This window comes from Mucor mucedo, assembly GCF_025094135.1.
Source record: "Mucor mucedo strain NRRL 3635 chromosome Unknown EV154scaffold_15, whole genome shotgun sequence".
Classification (NCBI taxonomy): Eukaryota; Fungi; Mucoromycota; class Mucoromycetes; order Mucorales; family Mucoraceae; genus Mucor; species Mucor mucedo.
Genome location: NW_026252299.1, coordinates 112,790 through 127,812, shown reverse-complemented (window position 1 = coordinate 127,812; position 15,023 = coordinate 112,790). Strand labels below are relative to the sequence as shown.

The following is a 15,023-nucleotide window of genomic DNA, read 5'->3' as shown; positions in this document are numbered from 1 at the left end:
GCCAGCAATCACTGGACTTATGGAGGTGTTTGGCATTATAAAGCACATGCCCAAAACCATGAACGATTATAGAAAGAAAATCAGTAATACAGTTAGTATCAACTACTGTTCAAATGACTACTTTTGGATCATACGGTTTTAATTTCTTGAGTTATAATCATCCCTCAAAAAATGTGGGTATAGTCTCAGTTTAATTCACTATAGTGGGTTTGTATATCATTGATTTTGCACAAAACTGATATTATTTTCTTTCTCAAACAACTATTGGGTTGCAGCACTTGTATGTTTTCCCATCAAATTTATTTTTAACATTAACTCGCTATCAAGGGAAAAAAGCTTCGTGAATTCAGGCTGGGGTGTTATATTAATGCCGAAAAACTTGATCCCTCTATTGGTGAATGAGTTAAACGTAGCAATAATCCTGATTCGATCCATTACGAAGACAAGCTGTTGAAAGAGTCAAAAGATGCGCTGAATAGCACTATTCCAAATACATACGTATGCGATTTTATCATGACCTATTTCATCCAGATCGCCGGAACCCGTTGCACTTTATCAAAAATGAAGCTGCCACGACTTGTCTAGATATCACCACAGCTTTGACTTTCCATCGACAATAACTGATATATCTCATCTTTCCGAGACTTTACATCACTCAGATCATCCGCAACGGTGCACTTAAATTCCCACAATGTTTTTAAATTGGTCTATTTATTTGCACATATTAAATTAATCCCGCACTGCCGGCTCTGGTTACCAAAAATGTCCATTTGGGATGGCCAAGGCCGACCAACTGTCTTTAAAAGACTAAACGCCACCTCCAATGTGGTTACCTCGTCTCACTCAAGTGAGGAGAAAGTTTAAAGATTTTACAGGTAAACCTTAGAGTAACTTATCAAATTATCCTAAAACAAAGTGTGAAAACTGTATATAATCAACACCTACCAACAAGGATGGGTCTCCTATAGATGGGATTCTCGTCCTCATAAACCACTCTGGTCCACACACAATACACTTTGCTATCTTTCGTCTTCCCCCCTTATCAGGATAAAAGGACATTTTTTTTGGGGGACAGGTTAGATATATTTTGACATCGTGTTTTACTTGTCAAAAATAAAGTCTGTTATTGAATAGGTTCAGCTGCCTTCCCACACACATTGAAATAAGTATTGTATTGCATTATTTTGCAGACGATATCGCTATAATCCCCAACGGACTCCATTAATTGAACACAGTTTTATTGAATGCCTATCAAAATTTGATGATGTAATAAGTGAAGGAATGGGTATGTGTCTGTAACTGATGAGGTAACATCCATATTTGTAAAAAAAAGGCCATTAAATGTTTTTTTAGCAAAAAAGGGTTTAAAATCCGTTCATTTTATCAGTCAATGTTTACCGTTTTGGAATACGCAAATTTTGTGGATCACAGTTACATAAATAATTGCAATCTTAAAATGTCCCAAAATAAAAGCGAGGGGTACAGCACCAATGGGACCAACACGTCATATTGACCAATCATGCTCATTTTTTTAAAATAAAAACCATGAAGTGGTTATCCTTTCTAAGGGTTGAGAAAAATGATTACGTGAAAAAACGGTCGAGTCGTACCAGCTTATTATTTGGTAATCGGACTGTGGTAGTAATCGAGTGTGTAACGTGATAAAGTGTGTGTGTGTGGTGGAAGTCATCATGTTTTTGATATAAAAAAAAAGAAAATAAAAAATTGACTGATGATTATTTATAAAAATAAAAAGGTGTATGGATAGACCATGTAGGAATAAAACATGGCTTTTTTTTAGGGGATAAGAAAGAACCTATATTTTAACAATTATCAGCCGACGTACGGGCATCTTTGGTGTAATGAATTAGATAATAAATTACAATAAAAAAAAGTTATATGATTTCGTACTTCCCAAGATTCGAAAAAAATAAAACTCTCATCCATTGGGGGGACGTGTTTTAGCGTAAAGGGAGAGTTTACCTCCCTTCGCCACTCCCATTTATCTAGAACGTTGCTTTCGAGAGAAGAGACATCCATTGTGATAAAAGGTAAAGGAAAGAAGGGCAAGGAAAAAATCAAATGTGATACAAATAAATGTGTCTGTTCCAGACTTGACCATTTGTAAACACTTGGATATCAGTCCCTGAAGATAACTTATCGCTTCCAGGGTCATTTTCTCTCTCAGGGTTGATGTCGGTTTACCAAAAAAAAAAAAAAAACCTTATTTTTGTGTCACTGACATAACAATTCCTCCCCACACCATTTAATTTCCCACCCGTTCATAATTATTATAAATACCTGTTGTGAAAAAAAAAATATATATTTCAATTACCACTCATCTTCCTCTCTTTTACTTTACTATCTAACAGAAATGAAATTCTCCATTGCTGCTTCTGCTGCACTTTTATTTGCCATTGTAGATGCAAAGACACTCCTTTTCCCTATCCCTCAAACCGTTGCTTGGTCTGGTACCACCAACGAACTCTCAAGTCATTTTAAAATTACTGGCGCAAAGAATCCTCATGTCCAAGATGCCGCTAAGCGTTATACCAAGCTTATCTTTAAGGAAAGATGGACTCCTGTTCAAGTCACTCCCAAACAAACCTTAAAGACCGGTGGCAAGCTTTCCAGTCTCGAAATCAAGGTAGCTGACAACAATGTCAAGTTAGACGCTGGCGTCGATGAATCTTATGTCCTTGATGTCCCCTCCAAGGGTGGTAAAGCCTCTCTTACTGCCAAGACTTGGGTTGGTGCTCTTCGTGGTCTCGAAACCTTTTCTCAAATGGTCCAAACCAAAGACAACAAGAAGAAGGGCGATCTCGTTGCTCATGCCGCAAAGATCACGGATTCTCCTACCTACGGTCATCGTGGTATTCTTTTGGATACCTCTCGTAACTTCTATCCCGTCAAGGATATTCTTCGTGTATTGGACGCACAAGCTTTCAACAAGATGAATGTCTTGCATTGGCACGCTACCGATTCTCAATCTTGGCCCTTGTACTTCAAATCTCACCCTGAACTTTCCAAGAAGGGTGCTTATTCTGAAGAAGAAACCTATAGCCCCAAGGATGTCCAAACAGTCATCAAGTATGCTCAATCCCGTGGTATTCGTGTCATTTTGGAAATCGATATGCCTGCTCATACTGCCACCATTGGTGAGTCTCATCCTGATTATTTGATTTGTGCTGATGAATTCTGGGCCGCTTATTCTGCTGAACCCCCCGCTGGTCAACTGGATCCATTGAACAAGAAGGCCTTCAAGCTCGTCAAGGATATTGTCAAGGAAGCTACCGAAATTTTCCCCGATAGTTATTACCATACTGGTGGTGATGAAATTAACACCGCTTGTTGGGATTTGGATAAGGGTATTCAAAAGTATACTAAAGAGAATAACATGACTACAAAGGAGGTTTGGTTTGAGTGGACTACCGATTTGTTAAAGTATGTAACCGGACTCAAGAAGACTCCTATTATTTGGGAAGATCCTATTCGTGATGGTGGTAGTTATCCCAAGAACACCGTCGTTCAATCTTGGATTGATCCTCCTTCTACTTATACCAAGAAGGGTTATAATGTCATTGTTACCAACTTTGATTACTTTTATCTTGATTGTGGCCACGGTGGTAAGTTTCATCCTTAATGTTCTGCTATTGCCCTTTACTAAAATATCTCTTTCACAGGATGGGTCGGTAACGATGATAGATACATTTCTCCCAACCAGACCGAAACCCCTACTGATACCTTCAATTATGCCGGTGTTGGAGGATCTTGGTGTGCACCTTTCAAGACATGGCAACGTATTTACAGCTATGATTATACCCATGGTATTGACAAGACGCATAAAGGTAAAGTTTTGGGTGGTGAATTAGCCATGTGGGCTGAACAAACAGGTCCTACTGTCATTGATTCTCGTTTGTGGCCTCGTTCTGCTGCTGCTGCTGAAGGCTATTGGTCTGGTAGCTATGACAAGAAGGGTGAAAGACGTACTGTCGAAAAGGTCTCCGAGCGCTTTTATGACTGGGTTTATCGTTTGCAAGCCCGTGGTATTGATGCTGAACCTGTTCAACCCAAGTATTGCGCTACCCATCCTCACCGTTGTGATCTTTATGATCCCACCGCCAAGCTTTAAAAAAAAAACTTCCTTAATTCGACACTCAATCCTCTATTTCAACTCAAACACTCAAATACATCCCATAAAACCTACTAATTCCTATTTTTAATCAATAAAATCCAAGATACTTTAATTATTATATTTTTTCGGTTTTTTTTATTAAAAACTAAAATTGTGTGTTTGTAACGCAAATATATGATCTTTTGCCATCGTACATATACTTTTTATTTTTATATCTAAAAACAAAAAATAGCTAACAATTTAGTGATTCTTAAAAAAAGCAAAAGCCATTATAACTAACAGGAAAAGAAAAAGGGAAAATAATAGCATTTGAACAAGTCTTATATGTAAGATGATTAATGAAGAAAGTGTGAACCAGTTGTAGGCTGATAAACTAGAGCTTATGCCAAGATAATTTCGTTTGCTTATTTAATCATCTATAACGTTTGGGCCTTTACTTGAAATGGAAACATTTGCCGTTTGTCCGATAAAAGCGCTCGCAAGCACTAGTTTGAGAAGTAATGACAATCTTAGCAAGATTGTAAAACATGTCAATAGCTAATTATTCTCCCTATAATTTGATAGTGTCTGACATTGAGTATTACACAATAGTATACGTTTGCCAACCAGTCCCATCAACATCTTAAAAACAGTACCCTCTGGTTTTACCGCTATAATTATCCCCCACCGTAATCTCAGGAATTGCTAGCTCCCTTTCATCCGGTGTGACCATCTTGATTCTGGAAGACACTGCTATTGCTAAATCATTTGATTGAATTGATGATTGCATAATTAATTCAAGTCAAGAAATTGTTGTTATTGGGTTCACAAACAAATCTGGTAAACATAAATAGACAATTAAATCATCGTGACATAAGCCAGTTGTTTAACAGTTTTATAAATAAATCTCGTTCACACACTTTTCTTTCCTCCCTCTTTTCTTTTCACTACTAAACAAGCTTAATTCTCTTCTTTTCTCTTCTTTTCTTTTCTTTTCGTCTGGAAGTAAACGCTATTATGAAAAGGTACTTAGTTAATAATTATTTTGGTTTTTTAAGACTCTAAATTATTTCCTATGTTTTTTTATGAAGAAAAAAACATATTGCTATTTTCTGGCGACCTCCCAGCTTGGGTTCTCAGGTTTTGGTCGGGATGGCTGTAAGTCATATAAATTTTATGCAAAAAAAAAAAAAAAGATAAAGCAAGCTCAAAAGACAGTGGCTCACATAAAACCGTACATTAGCTATGGCAGGACCCATATGGTAGCTACAGGGGGGTGACTCCTGAAAAAGGCGTAGGTGTAGACGCTGCCAGGAAACATTCCTGAATGTAAGCAAAGCAATATTGACAGATACATAAATGAAATTAAACTAATATTATATCTTATTAAAAGAGCGTCTAAAGCGCTTAACCAAGGCCCCAATATTGGATTGGAGTTTTGTGTCATGTTGGACTCTTGCACTATGCGTATCCATTTCAAGCATGAAATCGGATACTCGCTTCTTTTTGCCATTTGGTATACCGTTCAAGTAATCTACTTGAACGAGTATCGGAAGCTTGTTGCTTCCGGTGATTACCCTTTCGGCAGAATCCCAGATGGGGCAACCAGACGAGATATTCTCAGAGGTTTCTGGACACACCTTTTCGAACAGTTTCGAGAATTCTTTATTTTGGATTTCAACATCGTAAATTGGAAGAATGTTTTGCAGCTCACTCTGGAAGTAAGTTTTTGGCTTCTCGTAAAATACAGACATGCTTATTTTTACTGATGTTACATAATTTTTATCTTTGCGCTTATAGAATGCTAATCCAGAGAGATCGCTGCAAAAGATCAATTCTTCCAACGATACGATTGATAACGTAAGTGTTCGTTTGTGATAAATATATTTAGGTTTAAACTCAAACACGTTTTGTTATTTAGGCTGAAACCCCACTTGAAACACTCAAGACTTCTATTCCGTTTGATATCAATACTATCACTTTAAAAGATGAAATCAAGACTTTGACAACAGAAGCTAGGACCAGGGAGGGAGATGACACCAAACGGTACTATCTTTATTATGGCATACTTGATTTTTTTACTAAAAAAGATGATAAAAAAACAAAGACATTACTGAAGACTAATTATGATAAATGGAGGGAAGACATCATTTCTAGCTGTACCGACACTATCCGCTACGCACCATCAAATATGTCTTTTTCTCCTAATAATGCTTACGACTATGCGAAGAATTCGGTAAAAAATCAAGCTGGAAGAATAAAATTAAAGAAAAGCGACAACAATTATAAATTGAAAAAGATAGTGGCGAAAGTACTCAAAATACAAAAGCAACAGTTCAAATATCCTTCTCAAATGAACGAATACACATTTGTACTTTGCTGCTTAACCAGTTGTTTCCCTCGTGTTTAATCTGAATAGAAAAAACTGGTATTACAAATGGGGCGAATCAAAATTGTCTGCTTCAAAAGAGGAAGATAACATGGCCAAAAATGATGACGAACCAAGAGCTGTAGGATCTTCAATTGACGGTATTATTACTATGAGGAAACCCGAAATCGAAACTCTATTGATTGAAGTGCCAGGGCCAATGTGGAAGGAAGAAAAATTATTTGCCATGATTTTGGTCCTTTTTTTTCGCTTAACACGCTGTTTTTAAATTGAATTTTTCATATAGTAAACTGTCGTCCCCGTACGTTCTTTCAAGTCAAAAATTTGAAGCTCTATGGAATCCAAATTTATCGTAACACGATGCATGTTTACTGTTTGTCTATGCCAATCCTGGGAGTATACTGTTTCGTAGAAATCTTCAAGTTTCCAATCCCCACTAGCCCAAGTACACTATCAAAAGACTTTCCCCAGTACATAAAATACCTGATTAAGACTTTGAAGATGGTTGCTTCTAGTGCAAAAAAGTTAAAGGAGTATATGGTAGAAAATGATTTGTATCAAAGGGACGACACGGATACTAGCCCTCTCTCCCCACCCTACGTATCACCAGAAAAAGGCACAAAGAGAAAAAGATCATCTCTCTCTTAATCTTCCTGCAGCTTTAGATAGTTATGTAGTACATTATTTTAATAAAAAGGATTGAAAAATAAAGCAATATAATATACATAAAGAGCTTTATGTTCACTTGAGGATGCATTAATAAATTGTAATCAGGTGAATTTTCGGTACTTTCAGCGTCGCACGTTTTTGATCTCACTTGATACATATGAAAGTGTGTTCACTAAACAGGAAGATGTAGTTATCTAATCAATCATCATTACTTATCTGTACATATTATTATACCCTTGGGGCAATGGTTACTTGGTAAGTCTATATACATACTGCTAGTGTCACTCTGTGATCTCTACAAGAGAATAACATTGAACATATTACTGTCACACTGATTTTCACCTTCTATTACTAGGCATTGTTTATTTACATTGTTATCGTCGTAGATTAATTCAGTAACTTGGAATTTAGCATAGATAAATAGCTTGTATTATCTTTTATTATGAATAAATATCTTAAAACGGTCTGAACGTATTTCTACAAACGACTTTTTAATTTTACTTATCTACCTTGAAACATAACAAAATATGAGCTTTTGATTAAACTTAACGTAGAAAATAAACATGGATAAAGTTCCTTACTTTTATAATCTTTATGACAATTATAGTGATATAAACAAGTTGATAAAAAATGGCCACTTTCAAAACAAAAGTCCTTGCTACAACAATGAGTTGTGATACAACAAAAACTTGTAATCCTCATAGAATACTTTTACAATATGAGCTTGATTGAAAAATCTTTTTCTTTTATAGTCAACCTGGGATCAATTCACAATTGTAGTGATCTCACTTCAGAACAGGTACCTATAAATTAACATTTATGCCTCCTCAATGAACTTTATTTTGCACTGTGCTTCAAATTCATACCATAGCAACCAAAAAACAAAAAAGTTTGCTATAGTACATAAAGCAATCATATTTTTCTTTTGCCTACAACTTGATTCAAGCAGGGCCAATTAACACCATTTAACTATGAAACCAAAACTTTTGCACAGTGTTAATCCTTCTGATGCTTGGAACCAGTTCTTGTTAAACCAAGAAATTACTAGGTGACACTCCCAATAATTGACAGCTCCACTTCGTTACCTGGGTTTTTAAGTCTGGTTTTTTATCAATCAACGCAATTATCATGCTAACACCGTAATCGATAAGATTCAAGACGCATGCAATATCCACAAACAACGACATCTGTTAATCCGTGGATGAGCTACCGTCCTAAATTTCTTAATTTATTCGACATTGTGGCAAGTTATTCGCTTATTCCCTGTGACTAAAGCCCAGATCGCCAAATTCATCGATTGGATTCCAATTCGTTATGTTTCCTTAACTCAAGTTGTCGACTCTTCTAACACCGATTACAAGGAGGACTCGGGATCTTTGACATTTAACAAAGGGTGTTTTAGTGGCACTGGTTACAACCCCTTTAAGAGGGGTATGACCCACGTTGCGTAACATATGATATCGTTTGGTTCTTACAAGGCTCCATTCAAGTCGTTCCTCCATTTAATTTTACCCAAGTCTTAGCTGCAACGTACGCCCGGATGTAATCGCAAACACAAAACTTGTATTTGTCACCTGCCCCCACAGATGGTCCGCATGGGCCTCTGTACTACTTAATTTCAACCCGCTCCAAGACATCTAAAAAGCTGAACAACGATCCATCATTGTCCAAATCATCTTCCAGCTCCAATTATAAACCCTAATCACCGCTATACCCCTTTGCAACAGTATACAACTGGTTTGATCAATAATATTTGTGTTCAGTCTCTTTCATAAACCAAATAAAGCATTGGCACAATCTTCTGCAAAAAAAAAATACTTATATTCACTCAGTATTCACAATTACATGCCAGTAGAACACACTTCTGTACATACACCCACGTTGTAAACTTACTTTCGAGTGTCTGATTTTTATGTTGAAAAAGCAAACAATGAGCTGTTATAGATCGCGGACTATAGCACTAGGCCAATTAATGCGTAAAAAAGAGGCACACAGATACAGGGCACTTACTCATTTCTCAAAAAAAAAAAAAATTAATGCTGCTCTTTATTACAACTTTCTCAAGTCAAATTCCCAATTTTTTAAATTTGTCTCAATACAATCAGAAGGGTTAATGGTCATCTTGAACCTCAGGCCCGTAATCTTGATTATTTTTAACGATACTATTTTATTTAATATAACTTATAATTTACTCTCCAACGTAACTCTCCAACGTGGCCCTTTTTCGTTGGAGTTTTGTGTGAAACGAAATCCTTATCTCCCTCGTGTGTACGCTTTACGCCAGTTATAATTCCCAAATCAGATTCCTTCATCTTCACTTCAGCAGCCTTTTGTGTCGTGACTTCAGGCGTAGCAACAGGAATTGGCGTGGTATTGGTATCAAATGTATGTATTGCATTATTCACATTAGAAATGATGGGACTGCTGGTTTGTGTGATGCTGGGTGAGTCAATCACTGGAGATGCTGATGCTTTAAGAGCCTTTAACACGTCAAGTTCCTTTTGTATGTGTATTTTCTTATTTAAAGTCATGGAAATTTGTGCCTTGAGTCTAGTAAGTTCAGTAGAGTTGGATTGCAAAGTGTTATGAGCGACTTTAATTTCTTCCAAAGTTGTGATCTTGGACTTCAACTCTGCTTGGATAAGACGAAGTGTTTCAACCTCTTCGTTACTGATATGAATATTGCTGTATTTTTTCTGTAATGAAATCAGTCTCATTGCTTTTTTTTTTTTTTTTCATGCATGTATACCTCCAAAGTCAAGAAATCATCTGTCATAGTTTTTGATGATTCCAATAACTTCTTCTTTTCTTCTTCAATATCTTCTTCCTTTAAAACAATTTGGTTATTGGCAGTCTATCGATACAATTATAGTTAGCAGTGCATCGAAATAGATATGACCCATTTTTTTTTTTTTTTTTTTTTTTTTTTTTTTTTTTTTTTTTTTTTTTTTTTTTTTTTTACCACAATAGCTGTTTCGGCGACCTTCAGTTTTTGTTCACAATCTTTAAGTTTGGTTCTGTGCTCTGCGAGGTTTGTTAGCACCTCGTCGTACTTTTTTTTCCATTCTATGGAGAGACGACCTCTCACGATAATTTCCGAATTTAGATTCGCTTGCTCCAAATCTATTTTCCTCTTGAGGGATTCTAATTCGGATATCCTTTTCTCAAACCTTATTACTCCTAACTTCCTTTCTACCTCAAAACTCTCACTCTCAGCAGAATCTACTACGTTACATTTGGAAGTACATTGTAGTGAACGACCAGTGTGTTCTTTTTGAGATTTATATAGAGTTTTAATTTTGCGTTGAGCAACATTATGTTGCTCCTTTAAGAGTTCGACTTCAGCTATTTTTTTTAAAAAAAGGGTTATAAGTTATATGTAAAGTTTTTTAAAGAGGATGTTAAATGACTTACAAAGTAAAGGTGCGATCTCTTCTTGTTTCTTTTGTAATTCGACCAAAGCTTGTTCTTGCTGTTGTTTTAAAGCTGTGTTTTCTTGGAAATAAGCCAAGTTTTGTGCTTGAAGTGTGTTGTATTGAACGATATATTGTTGAGTTGCAATATTAGCGTTGGCACTCGGATTTTTATACTGTTTACGAAGCTCTTTGAGCTTTTCGACACGAGCAGCTAAAGCTTCGCATTGCTTTTCGGAATCAAGTAAGCTCTCTTCCAGACTTTCTTCAAATTTAGCCCATTGAGCGGCTTCAGTTTGCTCAACACCTACAGCTGCGGTCTTGATTTCGAGGTCTTTTTCCAATTTTTCAATATAAATTTGACTATGAGTGACATAATCGGCATGTGTCTTAATGAGATCACCAATCCTTATTTCATCATTTTCAATGACTTTATGGTAAGTTTCTATATCATATTCCAAGACACAAATAAGATCCTCTGCACTAGCCAAATTGTGAATATGAGCATAACAATTTGTGCAGTCTCCAGCGGTAGGTGAATCAGGTGATAGTAAATTCTGAATATGCTCTTCAGCAGCAACTAACTTGGCTTGGTCATTAAATCTATCTTGATTTACCTTGGAGAGCTGTTGTACATTATCAGCAATCTTCTCCTTGAGCAAGCGAATCTCGATAACAGCCTCTTCGTACTTTTCTTGGAGGAGCTCTTGTTGACTGATCGATTTGTAAATATCTGGCAACTTTTTTGCTAAAGCTAATGCATCGCGTGTGTGTTGTAATTCACGGTTCAAGTGTTCCATAGTTTCTTTATTTTTCTGGGCATTCTCATTAGAAAACTTATTGTATGACTCCAAGCGCTTATTAAGGGCCTCCCATAAATGGGTGATATGAAGATTTTTAGCACATTCATTATTGAGAGCGTTCTTTATGGTGTCATATTCAGTAGCGGAAGATTCGAGCCGGCTTCGGAGGGAGATATTTTCCTTGTCGAGATGGTGAACCCTGCATTTGAGATCTCTCGCCATCTCTTTGGTGAGTTCGAATTCAGTCTCCTTGTTGGCAAAATATTTTTGCAATTCACTCGGTTGATCAATCAAATCCGATTGGACCCTTTTGAGGGTTTCAATCGAGATCTTTAAATAAGCTTGAATCTTTCCGACTTGGTCAAGCCCAGAATTTATACGATTATATCTAAATTTGGCTTTGGAATTTATTTTGGGAGGAGCTTTAAGGTTGGTACCTTTGCCTGAACCTGCCATGTACTTTTCATGATCTGCCTTTAATCGAATGAAGTCATCATAGATATTCTCTATATGTCGATTCAAACATTTATAGGCATGCATTAAATGAAGCAAGTGACTTACTGACTGTGTATTGTTTGAAGAGTTGGCGGCATCTGTTAATTTTTTGAGTTCCTCAGTACGAATCTCCTGTTCTTGTTTTAAGGTAGCTTCTAATTCGGTGATTCTTAATTGTAAATTATCTCTTTCGCCAGCGATTGAGTTAATGTTAGCTTCATAAGATAAAATCTGTTTTTGGGTATCTGTGATGTGTTTTTTGAGCAAGGCTGAAAGCTTTTGAAATGGCCTACTTATATCCTGCAAGCTTGATTTTGCGTCATCTCGTTCTTGGACAACTGTGGAGAGTTCGTTGGTGATGTTGAGCACTTGCTCTTCCAATTGACCCTTTTTGAATAAAACCTCTCGAGCAGAGTCGGAAGCCGTTTCTTTCTCTTTTTCCAAGATAACCAATTGTTCTTGTAATTCTTGACGTTCTTTAACCTTTATGATATAGGAAATAAAGGTTAATTTCATGTTTTAAGAAAATTATTTGTACATACCTTTTGAAGCTTATACTGCTCATACTCTTGCTGAATAGAATTCAGAGCGGTTTCCAGCTGGGAATTTAGGTTCGCGGCAACACTAAGTTTCTTATCCAAATTATACTCGCTGTCCTAATGTATTTTATAATAAAAAGGTGAGTATTTACTACATAACGCGTCGATATACTTACTTTAAGTCGAATAATCACGTCTCTCATTTCTTGGGCGTCGCATTCTTTAGAAGCCAGCTCTTGTTGTAAATTAGAGAGCTTGTCCTGAACTATTTTGAAAGCATCTAAATTTACATAAAAATTTTAGTTTGCGGAAGTACAATAATTATTATGCCTAAGAGAGTAACCAAGACGTACCTAAACTTTGGGTGTTAGTTTTGCGTAAAACATCCTCATTCGTTGTGAGAAGTTGCAGTTTCTCGTCCTTTTGCAAGTTTTCGAGTTCAACAACGGCCTTAATTGACTTGCAGAATTTTAATTCGGCTTTACATTTGTTTAATTCGGCTTTACATTTGTTCAATTCGGCTTTACAATTGGCTGCATCATATTCTTTATAAAAAGAATAAACGTAATAAAATAGGCGTCATAAACTAGAGCGGCTTATCTTGATAGATGAATACTTACGTAAAGACGAATTTTTTTCAGAGACTTCGTTAAAACTTGATTGCAATTCAACTATTTTTTTTTGCAATTCGTCCAATTCCGAGGCTATTTGTACACGATAAGTTGATACTTAAAATACAGTGCGCGCTACTGGTATTACTCAAGTACCTTCTTCTAAAACAACCGCGTTTTCACTTGTCGCGGACATTTTGTTTTTTTAAAAGAAAACAAGGTGAAATTTTTTAGTTTATATACAATTTCATTTTTCATATGGCTTAGTATGTTTTTTTGACGCCAAATAACATGAAAAGCTGTAATAGTGCGACCCGGATAGATGAGGATTATATGTCAGAAGATAAATATGATTGGATAAGAATATTTATCTTATATAATCACAATGAAATATAAAGTAGAAATAGAATAATGTTTTATTGATAGAATTATGATAGTTTATATAGTCAAGATAATTTAAGTTAATGGCTAAGTAATATAAGAATGATAGGTTTAGAATTGTTGAGGAGGCACCTTTAAAGAGGCACCTTCAAAGTGGCACCTTTTTGCATCTTGTCTTTCGGTCCTTAAACCTTAAGTATTACAAAAGCGTTTCAAGTGTTATGACTGTGTTTCTTTTACAGTAGGCTGTAAAAGATTGACCTGTAAGTAGCGTGTCTTAGTCAGATCTGTCAACAGATTTATAAAGATCTGCTTTAAAACTTCTCCATATCTTCTTTCCTACATTTTCGACATGTTCTCTCCGTCTTCTTCTCAGGTTTCGCTTTCGACTCGTAACTTGTCTCTTCCGACTTTGTTCGCTTTTTTTTTTTTTTTTTTTTTTTTTTTTTTTTTTTTTTTTTTTTTTTTTTTTTTTTTTTTTTTTTTTTTTGGTTTCTCGGGCGGTTTGAGATCCAAGTAAGAAGAGAAAGTAATTATTGAGATCAAGGGGGCCATGTTTGTTCTATAAATTGCTAAACTCAATCGCCTTGTCAATCTCCCAAACAGCTATGGTACTAATCACACGCGAACAAGCCATTTGCTTGTTCTACCATCAGCCATACAACAAGCAAAAAGCTGAAAGCGATGGAGAGCTCAGAGCATCCGCAGCGGTTCACTAAAAGTAGTCGCAACATTTAATAACAGATTAGATGTCGGAAAAACACGAAAAGTAATGTTTCTTTTTCACACCCAAACTGCCATTTCTAACCGTAGCCTCCCCCCCCCCTCCACTTCCAACAGCAATGGACTACGAAATTCATGGTGATGGTCATCATGAAAACGTCCAAGGTGACCAGAATATTGGAAACACCCAAGCAAGTCAGAATGATACGCGTCCCTTCCGGAGCACAAAGATTATTAAAAATGTTTTTTTTTTTTGACCAATTAAAAATTACTTTTAAGCTTTGTTTCATGCAAGATGTATCTTTTTTTTTTATCGCGTGTGTAACATGACTTCAGCTCATGATTTTTATATTGACAGTCAATGTTTTTTTGGTATGTACTTGTTGCAGGATACTGGTTACCCTTTTTTTTTTTTCTTTTCTTTACAAACAAGTTTTTATTCAAGACAGTAAATAGAAATGATGAAAAAAGACATCAAGGACAATGCGTTGCTAATGAGTTCAAACACGCTTTTGAGGCGCCTACTTTAACGTCATCCCAGTCTCAAGAGCAAAAGGCAGCATGCCCCTACTTGTCGTGCCCATGAAGTTTTTGAGAAAGAAACGAGGTACTGTCTTTGAAATACGTGAATCTAAAAGGTGAGCGATCGATTCACTTATTTCTGTTATATGTTTTTGAGCTGTCGTATGGACACCCCGTACTTTCTATTAGTGTTAGGTCAAATACTGGATTAAAAAAAAAAAAAGTGGTCAAAGTGGAGTGTGTATAATAAACCCTCCCATGTGGGATAACCCAATATGAATGCGTCCATGGGGAGGAACATAACTGGTTTTTATTATCATCTTTTTTTTTTTACTTTTTTTCTCTTTTTTTGCTCATCTTATTT

At 36.1% G+C, this 15,023-nt stretch overlaps 3 protein-coding genes across 3 annotated transcripts; 2 read left to right on the top strand and 1 right to left on the bottom strand.

The window, feature by feature from the left end:
* The first annotated feature begins 2,345 nt into the window (after nt 1–2,345).
* Nucleotides 2,346–4,207, top strand: EV154DRAFT_548841 (glycoside hydrolase superfamily). The gene is made up of 2 exons (XM_051604831.1): nt 2,346–3,626; nt 3,684–4,207. The coding sequence occupies exons 1-2, from the start codon at nt 2,375–2,377 to the stop codon at nt 4,130–4,132; spliced, it is 1,701 nt and encodes a 566-aa protein (XP_051461106.1). The 5' UTR covers nt 2,346–2,374; the 3' UTR covers nt 4,133–4,207.
* Nucleotides 4,208–4,577: 370 nt separating this feature from the next.
* EV154DRAFT_478079 (uncharacterized protein) lies at nt 4,578–6,524 on the top strand (the record flags this gene model as incomplete). Its single annotated transcript, XM_051598155.1, has 8 exons — nt 4,578–4,655; nt 4,727–4,803; nt 5,206–5,272; nt 5,311–5,390; nt 5,508–5,835; nt 5,915–5,974; nt 6,036–6,350; nt 6,414–6,524. The coding sequence occupies 8 exons, from the start codon at nt 4,578–4,580 to the stop codon at nt 6,522–6,524; spliced, it is 1,116 nt and encodes a 371-aa protein (XP_051461105.1).
* Nucleotides 6,525–9,823: 3,299 nt separating this feature from the next.
* Nucleotides 9,824–12,078, bottom strand: EV154DRAFT_69686 (uncharacterized protein). The gene is made up of 4 exons (XM_051607741.1): nt 11,954–12,078; nt 10,587–11,894; nt 10,135–10,517; nt 9,824–10,026 (listed from the first exon to the last, which is right to left on the bottom strand). The coding sequence occupies exons 1-4, from the start codon at nt 11,979–11,981 to the stop codon at nt 9,886–9,888; spliced, it is 1,860 nt and encodes a 619-aa protein (XP_051461104.1). The 5' UTR covers nt 11,982–12,078; the 3' UTR covers nt 9,824–9,885.
* Nucleotides 12,079–15,023: the final 2,945 nt, after the last annotated feature.

Bases quoted from the DNA above. Each gene is read 5' to 3' on its own strand.
- EV154DRAFT_548841 (XM_051604831.1), top strand. From the start codon at position 2,375: ATGAAATTCTCCATTGCTGCTTCTGCTGCACTTTTATTTGCCATTGTA. The intron at 3,627-3,683 runs GTAAGTTTCATC...TCTCTTTCACAG, and splicing joins TCTTGATTGTGGCCACGGTG to GATGGGTCGGTAACGATGAT.
- EV154DRAFT_69686 (XM_051607741.1), bottom strand. From the start codon at position 11,981: ATGCCGCCAACTCTTCAAACAATACACA. The intron at 10,518-10,586 runs GTAAGTCATTTA...TAAAAAAAATAG, and splicing joins AGAGATCGCACCTTTACTTT to CTGAAGTCGAACTCTTAAAG. The intron at 10,027-10,134 runs GTAAAAAAAAAA...TTGTATCGATAG, and splicing joins TCGCCGAAACAGCTATTGTG to ACTGCCAATAACCAAATTGT.